Genomic DNA, 18511 nt, shown 5'->3' on the forward strand with positions numbered 1-18511 from the left:
AGACGCAGTGTAGGTATCATTTTAGAAAAGTATTTTCACATTTCCAAAATGACAAGTCTTGAATAGCCTAATGTACAAGTTAATAAAATTTCCTAACAGTATTTTTTATTTTTATTATATAATATTATAATTGTGTTATATTTCTCAAACATATTTCCTAAACTTTAGCCGGGCAAACACAACTAGCCAGTTAGTCAGATCCAAGAAAATTATACTCATAGCTTTAGCATAAAAAGAGTATGATTCCCTCTGTCTTTAGACAGTCAGTCCTGGGCCAAACTACATAAAGAATCTTTTTTATGCCTGCCACAGAACCCTACAAATTATAAATTGATTAGAAGAACAGTATTTCTTAGACCATGAAATAAAATAGGTACCAAGGGTTAAATTAGACAAATTATTGTTAAACTAAACTAAAAATATTTAGTTTACCCAAGAAATGTTTATTGTAAGTTAATTAAAGTTATATAGGGAAGATAAAAGGAGTTAACTCCTTATGTTTGGAAACTTAAATTACACATTTTGTAACAAATCTGTTTTATGCTTAAGATGCAATAGATGACTACAGAGTATTATGATGCTTGGTTGAAGTGACCAGGTAACCTTGGTAACTTCATATTTTTTCAATGACTGCCCTGAATTAAAGTGTAGGTAGGTTAAAGTGACCCTTATCTTCTCTTACATTTAAATTAAATAAGCACCCAAATATCATTTGTTTTATTTTTATTATGTATATTGTACAATATATACCAATCAAAATATTACACAGGTAGGTATGTGATATTGATCCAGCAAAGTACACTAATTTACATTAACAAGTAGCATATTATATTGTAAGTATCAAATATTCCACAATTTCCATTTTGCTATGATTAAAATTGAATTCCAACTGAGAAATCTAATAAAATATTAAAATTCAGTAGGACATCTACCTGCGGAAGCAATGATTTTATTCATACATTCTAGTTTAATGGCATCTCTTCTTCTTTGTCGTTCCCTCATGACTGAGGATCGTGACCAATAACTATGTCCCTCCATTTATGGCGAACAAGGGCTATTTGGGCTGCCCTCTGCATGGAACCACATGCTTGTTTTATCGAATCCGACAATCTTGCAGGGGCTCTTCCTCTAGCGCGCTTGTTTTCAACTTGCCCCGGTATGATGTCACGTTCGAGGCTGTGGTGTGGCGACCGCAGTATGTGCCCAAAGAATCTAAGAGCCCTCTCCTGGCAGATTGTTGAGAGTCGTTTGGTGATTTTGAGTTCTCTCAGAATGGTTTAATGGCATAGTCCGTTTCTAATTGTAATTTGATATCTTCAAATTTGTTAATCATTTTGACTAACATGGCTTTTAAATTGTCCGTCCATATTAAATAACAATTTCTAAAATTTTCAATAAGCCGCAAGTGACAATTTGAATTGACGTCATAGACCTATATAATAGGGACAAGACATATTGTTCTATACGTACAATTGCTTATAGAAATAGCACCCATTTTGACGGCACACACATAAATATATATCTATCTCGTTTTTACTCAGCACTGTAACCCATAGCAAAAAAAGGTGACAGTATTTCAGTACGGACATAAAGTGTTCCATGAAAATACGTAAATACCTAATGCGGCCGAAAATCCGCCATGTTTAGTCACCCAAATGTCATTGTCTGTCAGTTCAGCAGGTACTTGTCCTGTCAAAAAGTCGTGGTGAAAATTAAAATTATTAATTATCTTTCAATATTTTGCTTGTGATTGAAAATAATTGAAGCCAAATGTGAATAATTACGTCGCGAATATGCCAGTGTGTAGTGTATCAGGGTGCGGCATAAGAAAACCACCAAATCAGCCATCTTTAACCATACACAGGTACGCTATAATTTACATGAAAAATATTGGTTATTGTTAATGTTCCTGGGAAATTTAAGGATGTTTCACATTATAAATAGCAAGGTTCTTCTGTGCAGTTATAGATCATGAAGTGATTCGATTTATTTAACTATATTTTTACGCTTAAATAATGTAAACATTTCAGCTAGGGTTGTACTTTATTTATCGACTATGATATCGATATATTATGATTGCCTATTTATATTTTCTTATTTTATCAATTTTATCATGCTACCCCGCTTCAAACCAACTAAATTATCTTAATTTAATAATTAAATCATTTTTATAGCTTACCAAGAAATGAACATAAAAAGAAAGAGCTGGAGATGGAGACCCTGACCGACTCTCGGGAGCACTCGGGTCCGTGGGGTCGTTACTCCACAAGCTGCCCTGCGGGCTTTTTTATATCATTATTAAAGTTTTTTTATATAATTCGTCATTAAGAGACCATATACATATAGTTGTAATTTATAAAATGGTTAATGTATTGTTATTATTTTTGCTTGTATGTAAATTCAATGTTGACGTATAAAAATGCCCTTGTGGCCTATTTGCTGAATAAATGTTGAAGAAGTTGAAGAGCGGAAGTCATTCCTTATTTTTGTAATAAAAAAATGTTCTGAAGGTGTTTTGTTTTTTTTTCACCCGTCGCTTAATAAGCTTGAATTTTGTATCGCTCTCACTTATAGATACGGCGCACCAAGGTCGAGGTGCAGTGCGGTAGTGTGTTACAGACTTCAGGGTTAGCAACACAACAAAATTGATTGTAATAGAGAGGTAAAGTCCAAGAAAAACACGTACACTTATTCTGACATCCAAAACAGATGGCGCTGTACTGCGCCATGTGTTTTGCGGTCACTAAGTTGTCAAACGTCAACTTTTGAAAATCAGTGTTACCGCAAAAATCGCAATATGTATTGAGTAGTACAGCGTCATCTCGTTTACCTGTCAAATTTGAAGCACGAAATTGTCCTAGACTCCACACATCTTACTCAATCAAAGTATCTTTTCACATAACAATATACTAATAAAGAATTTTTATTTATTTACTTCCTTCCTATTAAAACATAAACTGCACAAATAATACATACTTAGTATTTTAAATAAAATGAGCCGAGAACGTTAAAAAGGTATCGATGTATCGATAAAACCTAGTAACAGTAAAAATCTTCTGGGCAGCACTAAAACCGCCATGTTTAGTCCCAAGATGACGTCACAGTGGCACGCATTATTCGTTGACGTTTCACTTCCATAGGTTTCATATTTCAGTGATTGACGTACGTAGGGCGCGCTCAGCGGAAAAAAAATCATATTCGTTTTGGTTCGACGTACATTGCTGCTTTTCTTAGCGCAATACTGCTCTTTGAGTGTTGCCCTACTTTAGTTTGCTTTACATTGCTACTGACAAGATTTGCTTGACGCACTATATATTCTAAAATATTCGAAGTTCGCACTGATGTGTGGACCAAGTGTGGACGGACATATGTATTAAGTTAACAAATTAAAAACCCCTCAAAAACGTCAACTTCAATTGACAAGTGACAGCTGACAACTACATGCGTTGATGGTGTACGTGTTGTGCTGAAAATTGTGCAAAAAAACGTAGATTTTGTTAAATAAGTGATATAGAAAATACTTTGTCTTCAAAATGAAGACTCGTTTTAATACCTACGATATAATATGCATGGTCACCGAGCTACAGAAGTAAGTTATCTTCGTGTTTACAAAACATAATTTACCTTTCCAATAAAACAATACTCTGCTGCAATTTCAATGAAATACTTAACTGTTATCTCAAGTATTATACAGTAGTTACAATATATACACATTTTAGGCTACTTTTTCTTCGTATAACTGATATTTGAATGCATTATATTGCTTAGAAAAGTTATGTTTGAAATTTGTTGTTGACTACGTTTTTTTGCCTAGGCTGGTGGGCATGCGAGTAAACCAGGTGTACGACATAGACAACAAGTCGTACCTGATCCGGCTGCAGCGCTCCGAGGAGAAGGCTGTGCTGCTGCTGGAGTCGGCCAACCGGTTCCACACAACACAGTTTGAATGGCCGAAGAATGTAGCACCTTCTGGGTTTACTATGAAGGTTAGTGATTTTAATTTAGTGCTGCATACAATTTAAATAAAATACTTTTTAATATTGTGAACTAAATTGATAATTATTGAAATACAATTTTACAGCATTGGCTGGGATAAAAAAAATTTAATAGACTGATTGATTCATGAGAATTTACATGACATATTGTGGTGCAATACCCAGTAGCACTGGGGAGACACTCCTAACTTCGGGCAAACTCGGCTCCTTTCAGCACAGCATTGCTCCGAGCAATTATTAGGGTTGGTACCACTTGACGTGCTTTTGTGTGCACAACCACAGATAAAATAATGATTTCAATTTAGACAACCCTAAATAGCCGTAAGGGATAGTGCCATGAGTTAGAAAGGAACAGCATGATTCGACCCTGAATCGCTGTCAAACTTGTTTGTAGGAACAGTTTTGTAGGAAGTGTCATTTCTGTATGGTAGTACTATTATTTATTCTGTGTAGAAATTATAACAATTAACCTGGCCTTATTGTGTACATCTTATTATTACATTTTCATCTTCATGGAAAAAGCTTATTATAACTTTGTTTACATAACAAAAAGTCCCATATCTTTAATATAGTCAGTCATAATTATAAATACTGAACTTATCTTTCTTTCCAATGATTTGTTTAAATTAAATATACAAAAGGGAGTATGAAAGCAACTCTATAACTCACTAATAAGCAATAAGGCTACCTTTATGCTTAATATTGTTGGTAATTTTTAGTTTAGATTTGTATCTCCAGTAATAACTTATCAATTATTTTCCAGCTCCGTAAACATCTCAAGAACAAGCGCCTAGAGAAGCTGACGCAGCTAGGTATAGACCGTATCATAGACCTACAGTTTGGGAGTGGAGAGGCGGCCTATCATGTCATACTGGAATTGTATGATAGGGGAAATATAGTGCTGACGGACTATGAGTGGACGATACTCAATGTGCTGCGGCCCCATGTGGAGGGGGATAAAGTTAGGTTAGTAGACCATTAGTTAAGTAATTTAGCTAATTGCTTTATGTTAGCTCTATCATTTCATATTGCTTGTGGTACTTCAAAACAATGATGCAAATTCAAGTACATATAAATAACCAAGAAAAAAATTTTGGTTAGAAATATTTTGACACATTTTATAGTCCTGTGTATTTGTAGGTATTAGGATTATTACATTTTCTCTTTAATACTACTATTAATTTAAAGGATAATTGTTTTAATACGTTGTACTTACTGCTTACTGGTAGAATTTCTCTGATAAGTTGTAGTGACTGGTGAATTACTTTGTCAAAAGTTATTAAATAATTTAGTTTGTTCCTTTTACAGATTTGCAGTAAAAGAAAAATATCCCCTAGATAGAGCAAAGTCTAACTTTGACCCTCCAGATGCAGAGGGCTTGAAGAAAATACTGGCCAACAGCAAGCCTGGAGACAATCTCAAGAAAATACTCAACCCTAACCTAGGTAAGTTGACATAATGTAATAGGGTGCGAAATTATCAACACTCTTAACAGAGTTGGTGGACCTAATACCATACCCTCCTGAGGCCCAGCCATACAAACGAAAAATCCAGAATTTGCCACTGAAATTTGATCCTTTAGTGCAGGGAATAGAGTTGATCTTGGTTTATTTTGAAAATTGAATGAAACAAAACAGATGCGACTCTGTTCCAATTGAATATGATTTAGATTTCATCGAACTGAATAAGTATGTACTATAGGTAGGACCTTGGGCCTTAGGAGGTTAACATTACAATAAGGTTTACGAATTGTCACTATTGTCAGTTAATAGCATGGAAGATGGATTCACATCAAACTTCAAAATGAACCTTCTATTTAGTAATTACATTCGATATTTAAGTGGCAGCGAGATATTTGTATTAAGACACCTCTTGATATAGTGCAAAAAATATATTATGGTCGAAGTATAGCTCCGTCCCAGGCGGTGTAATGTCTTACACCATAAATCGTCTGCAATAGACGCAAAGGCCAATGATAGTTCGAAACCAATGGAAACTGTCTGCCATACTTTGTTTATATACCTAAGGGTGGTATTCCATCCGTCCAATATCTTGGTCCAATGTCTCTGCGTCTCACTCTCTCATAAAGCAAAATGTGAGACGCAAGACACATTGGACAGGTGGAATATCACCCTTAAACACCTTCTTTAGTTACGGTATTTCCAGGAATTACATCACATGATGACTACCTCTTATCATTAAAACTTACAGCATTAAAATAACAGAACAAAAGAAAGTGAGAGGATTATCATTGTCTCATTCTGTCTATATTTTATTACCACAGAATATGGTCCAGCGATTATAGACCACATTCTCCTGGAATCTGGCCTGACGGGCAACATGAAGATCAGCACAGAACCTGGAAAGGGTTTCTCTGTAGAACAGGATTTGGACAAGCTGGTCGAAGCCGTGAAGAAGGCTGAGGAGTTAATGGCAATCGCCAGGCAAGAAGTGGCAAAGGTAACCTTATTTCATTTGTGTTACGGTTGGAATTGCTATGGCATAGACCCTAGGAAGGTTTTTAATGTAAAATGTAGAACGAAATTTGGACAAGCTGGTAGAAGCCGAGAAGAAGGCTGAGGAGCTGATGGCGACAGCCAGGCGGGAACTGGCAAAGGTAACCTTATTTCACTTCTGTTATGGTTGGAATTGCTATAGCATAGACTCTAGGAAGGTTTTTAATGTAGAATGTAGAACGAGATTTGGACAAGCTTTTAGAAGCTGTGAAGAAGGCTGAGGCATTGATGGAGACAGCCAGGCGGGAAGTTGTAAAGGTAACCTTATTTCACTTCTGTTGTGGTTGGAATTGCTATAGCATAGACTCTAGGAAGGTTTTTAATGTAGAATGTAGAACGAGATTTAGACAAGCTGGTAGAAGCTGTGAAGAAGGCTGAGGAACTGATGGCGACAGCCAGGCGGGAAGTGGCAAAGGTAAACTTATTTCACTTGTGTTGTGGTTAGAATTGCTATAGCATAGACTCTAGGAAGGTTTTAAATGTAGAACGAGATTTGGACAAGCTGGTAGAAACCGTGAAAAAGGCTGAAGAGTTGATTTAGACCGCGAGGCGGGAAGTGGCAAAGGTAACCTTATTTCAATAACAAAACTTCCGTGAGACACAGACATATTAAATATATTGAAAAAAAAAACGGGTCACTCACGTATTTTATGTCGAAAACCGCTCGACATGTTTCACTCCGTACCGAGGAGTGTCATCATTCATCAACCGGAGCGTTTTTCGACTTAAAATACGTGAGTTACCCGTTTTTTTTTTCAATATGTAACCTTATTTCGTTTGTGGTAAAACTGGGATTTGACCAACATCTTATAGGATTTCCAGTACAAATACGCGTATCAACGAAACCGCGTGAATTTTAAGAATTTCATCATCATCATATCACGTTTATATCTGGTTAATATTCCATGCATTTATAGCACACCCGTGTAGGTGCGAGTATCCAACGGTTCTCTACGATCTTGGTCGCAACGCGCGAAGGCCTCAACAGAGCAGAAAAACATATTGTGATATTTGTTTCTTTTGTACCAGGGCTACATCACTCAGAAGAAAGAGGAACGTCCTCAGCCCCAGCCAGGCGAGGATGCCTTTTTCCTCACCAACGTGGAGTTCCACCCGATGCTATACGCGCAACACAAAGCACAGCCCTACGCGGAGTATGACACTTTTGACAGAGCTGTAGACGAGTTCTATTCGGCGCTGGAGGGACAGAAGATTGACTTAAAGGTAAATTAATACTTCCCTCGTGGTTTAGAGTAGAAATAATATGAAAATTTTCAAATCTAACACAAAAGTTAGAGGTACAACTTTAAATAGAAATGCCCATCTAGGATATAAAAGTAAATAAACCCTTTAAAACACTCGATTGGAAAAATAATACCGTAAACCTGGCGGTATTAAATTCAAATATTTATGCTACGAGTGCTAACACTAGATTCTGACTCCTGGACATCGTTATCTAACCACAATATAAACCAAACAAACTAGATAACCAAGAAATATATTTAGATAACAAAGAAATATATTTTAATACCTCCCTAATTCTCCTGTCTCCTTCCAGACAATCCAAGTAGAGCGAGAAGCCATGAAGAAACTCCAGAACGTCCGCAAAGACCACGAGAAGCGAGTGAACGAACTAGAAGATTTGCAAGTAACTGACCGGCAAGCTGCTGAACTTATTTCAAGGAACGAGCCGCTTGTCGAGCAAGCGAGGCTTGCTATACAAGCTGCCATCGCCAACCAGGTGAGAATTGGAAACTTAAAATTGTATTTTATAGTCAAAATATAGGTAATTGGTGTTCGATATACTCCTCAATTTTATTTAAGCTCTTGTGGTGAATAATGATGAAACTCCAGCGGGCTCAGCACGGTTCCATTTTTATCGACTATCACTATGCGCGTCCCTTTCGCACTTACATACTTGTTAGAACGTGACAGGCATGGTGACAAGGGATAAAAACGCGACCGTGCTAAGCCGCCAGGATAGTAGTTTTATACAGAAATCACGCAAAAAACGTTATTTTGGTATTGCATTGATAAGAAATAAAACGTTTTTTTGCGTGATTTCTGTATTAAACAAAGTTTTACTATCAATTTAGCGCAAATAAACATTCGAAAGTAGATAGATGCGCATATATTTATGTAGTAATAGTGTGTAATTACTTAATATAACGCAATAGTTTTTTGTATCGAAAGCGAACCACCTTATCTAGTTACAAGTAACGTTTAAGTTTTTTGGAAATATATACAAAATATGTGTAGCCGCTTCGGCTGTACGGTGCAGTCTAATGTAGGTACGCGGAACTGAGAGCCGTGACGTATGTGTCTGACGTCATGTGTTGTCACACCGGTCTTTGTACGAGTACTTATGTTATGTTGCGCCAACAATCGGTTAAAAAAACATGTGTTTCTAAAGACCTCTCAACCTATTAAACTACGATACAGAACGTGAACCATCACTACACCTTATAAAACAAAGTCCCCCGCCGCACCTGACGTGATGGCGATATTGCATCGCAATCGAATTTTTTATTGAGTAAATTTGTAGACTTAACATTTTCCTTTTTCTAATTCCCCGGCTCGCGATCTGCCATCATTAACTTCTATTGTTTGATATAATGAGTCCGAGAGTAATATTTGTTCATCATCCCCCAACAGATGTCCTGGGACGACATAACGCTCCTCGTAAAGACGGCCAAAGAAAACAACGATCCCATCGCCTCCTGCATTAAACATTTGAAACTCAACACGAACCACATAACGCTGTCCCTCTCTGACCCGTATGAGGATGAGGTACCGCCTATGTGTGTCGACATCGACCTGTCGTTGACGGCCTTCGCTAACGCTAGAAAGTGAGTATAGTATAGTGCTGGAATCTACACCTTGGGGGGTGAAAATGGGTTTTAAAATGTTTTAACAACTTCTACGTGAACAAAGCTGCTCCGCTTATTCGCACCATTATCAGTTTGAAGAAATAATTCTTACAATCTTTAAATTGCGCTTAACTTGTGGTTTTATTTATTTTATTTTCTACCCTGTTTAAATAGTCATAAAGTCCATATTACAATCATCACAAACAAACTTTGAAATACGTTTCACTCAGATACTACGACATGAAACGCAACGCAGCAAAAAAGCAACAGAAGACCCTGGAGTCAGCAGACAAAGCCCTCAAGAGCGCCGAGCGGAAGACCAAACAGACCTTAAAGGAGGCTCAGACCATCAGCTCCATCAGTAAAGCCAGGAAGACCTACTGGTTTGAGAAGTTCTTCTGGTTCATATCATCGGATAACTACTTAGTAAGTTATAATAGAAAAGTAAGTTACTAGTCGATATCTTCATTGAACAACAATTTACAACTAATATTAAAAGCAAAAAGAGCTGAAAATAGAGTTCCGGTTATAATATTACCTAAATATTGTTGAGCATTCGATTTTTCTGTCGTTGCAACATCTATTGTCAAGTAGCAGTACTGATAATTCCGCTACTCGATGCTAGATGTCGACTACGAAAATAATAGTCGTTTTGGTACTAAAACTGATGTATGGAGTGAGCACTCTATGTATTTTTTTCTCTATGACCATACTTGGCCGCTGAAGACTTCATTGTCGCTTTTCTTACTCTCTATTTCATTATTTGACTCATAATATTTGTGGAGTAGGCCTTCTTGATACAGAAACAAACGTGTTTGCCCAACGTGCTTACGGTGTTTTATAAAAGAACTCAAACGAGCCCAAGAGCTGGAACTTTACATATAAAGCAATAAAAAAAAAAAGTAAGGATAAATAAACCTAACTCAGGGTTAAATAAAACTATTGAAACGGATTATATCGCGTATATTGAATTCATCCCGACGTTTCGAACCCTTTACAGCGTTCGTGGTCAACGCGCGATATAATCCGTTTCAATAGTTTTATTTCATGAGTAACTATCGACTAACCGAAGACAATACTAACTCAGGGTTATTTCTTACGACATCTGTACATTCATTTATTCTCCAGGTGATTGGTGGACGGGACCAGCAGCAAAACGAGCTCCTCGTGAAGCGCTACATGCGCTCCACCGACGTGTACGTGCACGCCGACGTGTCCGGAGCCTCCTCCATCATCATCAAGAACCCGGGCGGGCCTGTGCCGCCGAAGACACTGGGTGAAGCGGGCCAAGCTGCTGTAGCCTACAGGTAAAGCTTACGCAATTGGTTGTTAGATGTCGCTGTACAGGTAAAGGTGAAGTCTGCATCGCACAAACGTTGTGTCGACGTAGAATCCATATGTAGCGAAGTTGATTTCGTGAAGACGTTTTTCTCAGGGTAAAGAGTAATGGGCTGGATAAGCTGGATTTATCCGGTGAGTTTGATTTGGAGGTTACAGCCCGCGAGCCAGGAACAGACTTCCATGACTAGGGGTCGGTTGCACCAAACTGTTCGTATCGTTAAAGAGTTCGCTAAATTTTTATGTATGGAAAGTTTCATAGTAAAGCACCGGGGCGCGCCGGCAGACGTTGATAAGTCTGTCAAATGTGGTTGGTGCAACTGGCCCTAAAAGAAACCACGGCCATAACTGGTAATGTGTGTTGAACATACGTCGTTATCGCGGGGGCAAAAACAAGCCTGTCAAAGAACACATGTAACAGAACGTCTGTTTTGTAAAAGTGGAATATACTGCCTACACATTTAAACCTCTAAGATGTTTTTCATATCTAGCATAAAGTTTTCGCTGGGAAAGGTCAATTAATCTCGTATTTCACTTTGTAAACGTATACCTATAAGTCAACGTGTCAACTTGAAAAATAAGTCACCAATGTATTTAATTATTTATATCACTATTTACTTCTGAAAGTATTTTATGTGATTTTAGTAATAGATGACCAAAATTTTTATCTAGATTCTGCTACATTTTGAACTCATAGGTACATATAAACGTTACTCGATAGGAATGTCACTTCTGTTATTATTTATTTGTCATAATCTTACACTACTGTCAAATCGTTGTTGCTCCCGCGATAACGACGTATGGTGATGAACCCTCGTGGACGTAAGCTGCTGCTCCGTTGGTGGTTTGACGAACGGCAGCCACAGCCACTCGAACACGTAAGCAATGTTGATTAAAACTTTGTCAGTTTAAAAAAAGGACAGCCAGTTGTGTCGAGATAGAAAGACCGTCAGCTGATGCCCTGAAGGGTGTAACACAAAATCCAGACGTCAGACTAGGTCCCTATTTCATCCCAAAAAAATCTTCTTATTGACAGTGTGGCGTGGGAAGCTAAAGTCCTCACGAGCGCGTGGTGGGTGCACGCACACCAAGTGTCCAAGTCGGCGCCCACCGGCGAGTACCTCACCACCGGGTCCTTCATGATCCGCGGCAAGAAGAACTACCTGCTGCCGCAGCACCTGCAGCTGGGGTTCAGCTTCCTGTTTAGGGTAAGGTTCTTTATATTTAGCCTAAGAAGTGTGACTTAATTTTTCACTGACAATCAAATCATTTGAGAATCAACATATTAACCCTTTACCAGGCTAAAGGTTATATATTTCCCACATGGCACTTCAAATATCAGTTCTATTTTCGATCAGTAAGACTGACATTCGATTGTCATTTTTGAACTGTCAGCCTGGTAAAGGGTTAAGTAAAGAGAATCTGGTCAAAGTCTCTAGTACTAGAGGCCAGATTCCACCGCAACGTTTTTACTATTTTGCGACTGATGACTTAACTCCTAGGGTGGCCTACGGTTACACTCGTCCCAATATTCCCAATTTCCTGAAATACCCTGTAAAACCCTGTACCCTGAAATACCCTGGCAAAGGCCGGGATAACGCTAGGTAGAAGAAGAAGAAGAAGACCCTAGCTGTAAATCCAGTGCCCCTTTTTTTTATCTCAAACGTCCCATCTTATAACCAATTTTTGAGAGAGCTGCGTCTACCCGTCCGCTTCTATCTTTCCTAAAACTCCTTTTCGACTACATCAACAGTAATTCTAATCACCCACTTTTCATATACAGTTAGAAGACAGTTGCATAGAACGGCACAAGGGCGAGCGCAAATCGACAGTGCCTGAGGACGACGCCTCATCTATCGTGTCGGAAGCCACCACGGCTTTGACGACAGACGAGGGAGACGAGGAGATTGCAGTCTCAGATGATGGTAAGATTCAATAAAGATATCTTTTAGTTTACTGGCGCAGTTGACAGGATGAATCGGACCCCGCATAAAGATGCGTGTCGGAAGCCACCACGGCTTTGACGACAGACGAGGGGGATGAGGAGATTGCAGTCTCAGATGATGGTAAGATTCAATAAAGATATCTTTTAGATTACTGGCGCAGTCGGCAGGATGAATCGGACGCCGCATATTGATGCGTGTCGGAAGCCACCACGGCATTGACGACAGACGAGGGGGACGAGGAGATTGCAGTCTCAGATGATGGTAAGATCAGTAAAGATATCTTTTACATTACTGGCGCAGTTGGCAGGATGAATCGGACGCCGCATATAGATGCGTGTCGGAAGCCACCACGGCTTTGACGACAGACGAGGGGGACGAGGAGATTGCAGTCTCAGAAGATGGTAAGAATCCGTAAATCAGTAACTTAAAGCAGAGGGAATATATTTCCTACAATTATTTTGAGCTTTATTTCAAAGCCACAGGGTTCAATTTTGCCTAATTTTAGAGACCCTTATGTCCGTTAAAGGGTTTAGAAATCTATCTCATCATATTACTGGCACAGTCGGTAGGATGGTAAAGTACCTTTATATTTTACTAGCCTCTGCCTGCGATTTCGTCTGCGTAGAATGATGAGGAAAAGCTACTACGGCCGTAGTAACTTTAAAATCATCTTCAAGGGAACGCATTGTCAGAAGACTTCAAGTATTTTCATAGGCAAAGTAGTGATCAAACCAATTCAACGTATAAGTATTAATCAATATTTTTATAGACGGATCAGATGAAGAGGACAAATCGCAAGAGAAAGAGGAGAGCTGTGAGAAAGAGCCGCCAAGCGATAAGCCCGCCTTAGACGACATAGAAGAGGACAGCGAAAGTGACGATGAAGCCTTCCCTGACACGCATATCAAGGTAAATAAAAAAACTCGAAAGCATACAGGATGGAATTTTAATCAGTGCGCATAATGTAATGATCTAATCATACTAAAGATATTAAATGTTTTGTCTATCTTAAACGCAGGTGACAGTGGCCTTCTTTGTTAAAAAAAACCGGCCAAGTGCGAATCTGACTCGCGCACGAAGGGTTCCGTACCATTACGCAAAAAACGGCAAAAAATCACGGTTGTTGTATGGGCGCCCCACTTAAATTTTTATTTTATTTTTAGGGTTCCGTACCTCAAAAGGAAAAAACAGAACCCTTATAGAATCACTTGTGCGTCTGTCTGTCTGTCACAGGTCACAGCCTATTTTCTCGAAAACTGCTGGACTCATTAAGTTGAAATTTGGTACACATGTGTAAATTAATGATCCAAAGACGGACATGTAACGTAAACAAATAAATTTTAAACATAGGGGCCACTTTTAGGGGGGTAAATGAGAAAATTAAAAAACAAAGTTTTTCAAACTATACGAGTATCGTGTTATATATCAAATGAAAGAGCTCATTGTGAGAATTTCAAATATATATTTTTTATAATTTTAAAATAAATAAGTTAGAAGTTATTTAAGAAAATATAAAAAAAAAGACCATTCCCCCCCCCCTTTATTTCTAAAACTACTGAGTCTAAAATTTTGATAAAATAGACAATATAGTTATAGATGACAGGAAAATCTATTAAAAATGTGCAGTCAAGCGTGAGTCGGACTTAATGTACGGAACCCTTGGAACGCGAGTCCGACTCGCACTTGGCCGATTTTTAGTATTTGTTGTTATAGCGGCAACAGAAATACATTATCTGTGAAAATGTCAACTGTCTAGTCTGTCTATCACGGTTCATAAGTGACAGACAGACAGACAGACAGACGGACGGACAGCGGAGTCTAAGACTAGGGTATAATAGGGTCCCGCTTTTACCCTTTGGGTACGGAACCCTAAAAAACGGCATAACTAAATTATGATTTAGGTACAAAATGTAATTTAAATAGGTATATACAATAAAATTCTATTTTTATCACAGGTCGACCACGGAACAGGAGAAGTTATAATGCAGTCGAAAACACGGACCATATCAGAAGTATCAAACAACAGTGAGTATCTTAGAGTTAGACCAAGAAAAGTCTGCAGCGATTTGATAGCCCACGCAGTGCAAATGTCATTTAAACGTCAAACTTCTATGAAATTATGACGTATAAATAACACTTGCACTGCGTGGGCTATCAAAATCGCTGCAGACTTTTCTTGGCCTAACTCTATCAATGTCCACTTTAACCCTTTGAACGCCACGCGTATCGTGCGCGGCGCGGCATTGTCAACCTTGTCCGAATGCACGAAGGTTGATATTGGGATGTAGCCGCGCCCGTCAGTTGACGTCTTTAGCGGTCAAAAGGCTAACAGATTTATAGGTATGTTATCTAATAATCGTGAATACAGAGCTCATGAAAGTTTTTATCAAAAAGACTATTTATATTTATGTGACGTATCGCCTTATTGACAACCGATAATATATGTAGAACCATTTGTCAGAAAACGACACAATTAAATCTTTCTTACCAGGCGACGACAAGCCCCTTTCATTCCCGTCCCTACCAAAAAAGACTGGTAAAAAGAATAACAAAGAACAGCAGAACAAAGAAGATAAAAAGGAAGAAAAGAAGGAGCCAGGCATGAAGCGCGGGCAGCGCAGCAAGCTCAAGAAGATTAAGGAGAAATACAAGGATCAGGATGAGGAGGATCGCGCGCTCAGGATGAGCATACTTCAGGTACCGTGACAACATGTTCCGACAAATACAGACAAGGAATTTTATTCCCATGCCACTTTGGGTCTTGTCAATCAAATTTGTCAAAAGAAACAATGTGAAAGTCCCTAGAGATTTCATATTATTGTTACTGGCACAAGGTACAAAGTGGCACAGAAATCTAATTCCTTGACCGTTCGCAGATTAGTCAAATGTTGTACCCACTTGTCAAATTAAATTAACTGGCTGTGTTTGCTACATGGGCGCAAATAAATGCAATTTTAATGTACATACTTTTCAAAACCGTCGCCATTCGACAATTCAACTTAACCCTTGGTGTGGCAGGATGCCGGGAAACTCGATTTAGGCGATCAAATTTGAAATCTTCGGACTTTCTTACATTCCCCGCGAATTTAATTTCCGTTATTTTCCTACAGTCCGCAAACGCCCTAAAAGACACGAAGAAAAGCCAAAAGAAAGCGGCAGCCAAGAGCGGCAAGCCCGGCAAGACGAAGGGACCGAAGATACCCCAACCCGCTCCGCAGATCCTTGAAGCGGAGGATGAGGAGCCGGAGGAGCCTGAAGCGGACGCTGAGGTTTGACATTTTTTGTTTATACACACTTTAGTTTATTAAGCGAGAGTAATGGGCAGAGCGAAGGGGCTGAAAATACCCCAACCCGCGCCGCAGATCCTTGAAGCGGAGGATGAGGAGCCGGAGGAGCCTGAAGCGGACGCTGAGGTTTGACATTTTTAGTTTATACACACTTTAGTTTATTAAGCGAGAGTAATGGGCAAAGCGAAGGGACCGAAGATACCCCAACCCGCTCCGCAGATCCTTGAAGCGGAGGATGAGGAGCCGGAGGAGCCTGAAGCGGACGCTGAGGTTTGACATTTTTAGTTTATACACACTTTAGTTTATTAAGCGAGAGTAATGGGCAAGACGAAGGGACCGAAGATACCCCAACCCGCTCCGCAGATCCTTGAAGCGGAGGATGAGGAGCCGGAGGAGCCTGAAGCGGACGCTGAGGTTTGACATTTTTAGTTTATACACACTTTAGTTTATTAAGCGAGAGTAATGGGCAAGACGAAGGGACCGAAGATACCCCAACCCGCTCCGCAGATCCTTGAAGCGGAGGATGAGGAGCCGGAGGAGCCTGAAGCGGACGCTGAGGTTTGACATTTTTAGTTTATACACACTTTAGTTTATTAAGCGTGAGTAATGGGCAAAGCGAAGGGGCCGAAAATACCCCAACCCGCGCCGCAGATCCTTGAAGCGGAGGATGAGGAGCCGGAGGAGCCTGAAGCGGATGCGGAGGTTTGACATTTTAATAACTAACGATGTTGTCACATAGTTTACTTAAGTAGACGAAACATATCGCTTTTTCATAAATAATACATTACAAACGAAGAAAGTACTTTGTTCCTCTTTCGGTTGCAAATATGGCCAATACTTTCTTGTTCCACAATCAATTGTAGAACAGCGAAAACAATTTCCTCTCTCGGGAGTCAGGGCCTATTGTGAATACTCAATTGTAAAAGTGGGCCAAAGGCCTGAAACTACACAATCCCACCGACACACGAGTGAATTGTCTGTGAGCAATGTTTCAGCCTGTCATGCACTGCATTAAATATATTGCGGTGTCGCGTATTGTAATATGATTAACATAGTTGTTACACATTAAATCTGTGATTTAGCCGGAGCAACAAAACGCAGATGTGGAAATACTGGACCAGCTGACCGGCTGTCCACTGTCCGAGGACGAGCTATTGTTCGCCGTGCCCGTCGTGGCGCCCTACTCCGCCCTGCACAACTACAAGTGGGTTGCTAATTACTCTATCATTTTTAAATGCCACTCAATCTTATATGATAATAATACATGAAGACAGGGGTAAATAACAGGTGAGCTTATCGCTAAAGAGCTATCTCTTCCAGACAACCGTTAGGTAGTGGAGAAATGAAATTCATAAATTAACCAATAGGGAATATTACGCGAAACTCTGCGTAGGGGGCGCCACTACCACTCCATCACAATCTGGGGGTCTACCGCGAAACAACAAAATCTAAATTTCGTTATCTAACCTTTCTATCACTCTTGCATATTCGAGTGATAAAGAGGCAGATAACTAAATTTCGATTTTCGCGTTTCCCGGTAGGCCCTTGTTAACAAACCGCCTTGATGCATTAATGTCATATTTTATTGTCTGTCAAAACTTATCAAAAAACAGTTTAAGGCAGTATGTATAAGTTTCTCTATGTTTTACTAGCTAGCTTAGTTCTGCAGTCTAGCGGCAAAACATTGCAGTAATACCCCGTATTGGGAGGTGCAAAAAACTAAATTAAAACTTTACTTACCCATACTTTAGCCCCCCGGAAAAGAGGCAGGGAGCTCATTCCACAGCCGGAGCGTCCGCGGGAGGAAATTCCTCACAGTGTGCGACCATTTGGGGTCTAGGGTGTGAAGATGAACGCCCTGCCGACCGCGAACGGTAACGTCTCTGCGAAGTACTTGCGGGTGCAAAAATAAATCACATTAAATCTTTTCAGGTTCAAAGTGAAGCTAACGCCAGGCAACAGCAAGCGGGGCAAAGCGGCCAAGACCGCCGTGGTGGTATTCACGCGCGACAAGGCCTGCACGCCGAGAGAGCGAGACCTGCTCAAGGCGGTCAAGGAGGAGAACGTCGCGAGGAACTTCCCCGGCAAGGTCAAACTGTCGGCGCCGCAGCTGCATAAGCACAAGAAATAGGGAGAATTTCGTTAGGATCAGAACTCTTACAGTCTCATGTTACCTTAGTACTTTTATAAGAGTCACCATTGTTTTAAGAAATGTTTACGGACTATACTATACAGCGTATTGAGTTTACTTGTATATTTGAGTATCACATTTGACATTAACCATCTGAATTGTAACATTATGTGACTCCAAAGCGGCCAAGACCGCCGTCGTGGTGTTCACGCGCGACAAGACAAGAAGTAGACATAATGATCACGTGGCTCTTATGTTGCCCTAGTAGGTACTTTTATAAGCAATACCTAACCTAACCCAGTTTTAACGAACTTTAGCGCGTTTATTATTTCATTAGCCCCAACTTATCGATACCTCTAAAGATTTTATAAATATAAGAGCGTTTTCCAAATTTTTGCACAAGTAAAACTATCTCGGAACTTTATTCA

General features: G+C 39.5%; 1 protein-coding gene across 2 annotated transcripts; it reads left to right on the forward strand.

Annotated features, from left to right (window-relative positions):
• Positions 1–3437: 3437 nt before the first annotated feature.
• Positions 3438–18167, forward strand: LOC134799322 (ribosome quality control complex subunit NEMF homolog). Of its 2 annotated transcripts, XM_063771710.1 has the most exons (18): positions 3438–3589; positions 3815–3986; positions 4759–4961; positions 5304–5440; positions 6280–6455; positions 7541–7735; positions 8070–8252; positions 9167–9360; positions 9612–9807; positions 10510–10688; positions 11756–11927; positions 12503–12644; positions 13435–13574; positions 14621–14690; positions 15157–15362; positions 15776–15934; positions 17035–17156; positions 17885–18167. In XM_063771710.1, the coding sequence occupies exons 1-18, from the start codon at positions 3534–3536 to the stop codon at positions 18081–18083; spliced, it is 2901 nt and encodes a 966-aa protein (XP_063627780.1). In that variant the 5' UTR covers positions 3438–3533; the 3' UTR covers positions 18084–18167. The 2 variants fall into 2 exon arrangements, with proteins under 2 accessions (XP_063627780.1, XP_063627779.1); XM_063771709.1 differs by lacking the exons at positions 17035–17156; positions 17885–18167 and adding an exon at positions 6728–6769 and having other exon boundaries at positions 6280–6413; positions 15776–15949.
• Positions 18168–18511: the final 344 nt, after the last annotated feature.

This window comes from Cydia splendana, chromosome 18 (assembly GCF_910591565.1).
Source record: "Cydia splendana chromosome 18, ilCydSple1.2, whole genome shotgun sequence".
NCBI classification, from domain to species: domain Eukaryota; kingdom Metazoa; phylum Arthropoda; class Insecta; order Lepidoptera; family Tortricidae; genus Cydia; species Cydia splendana.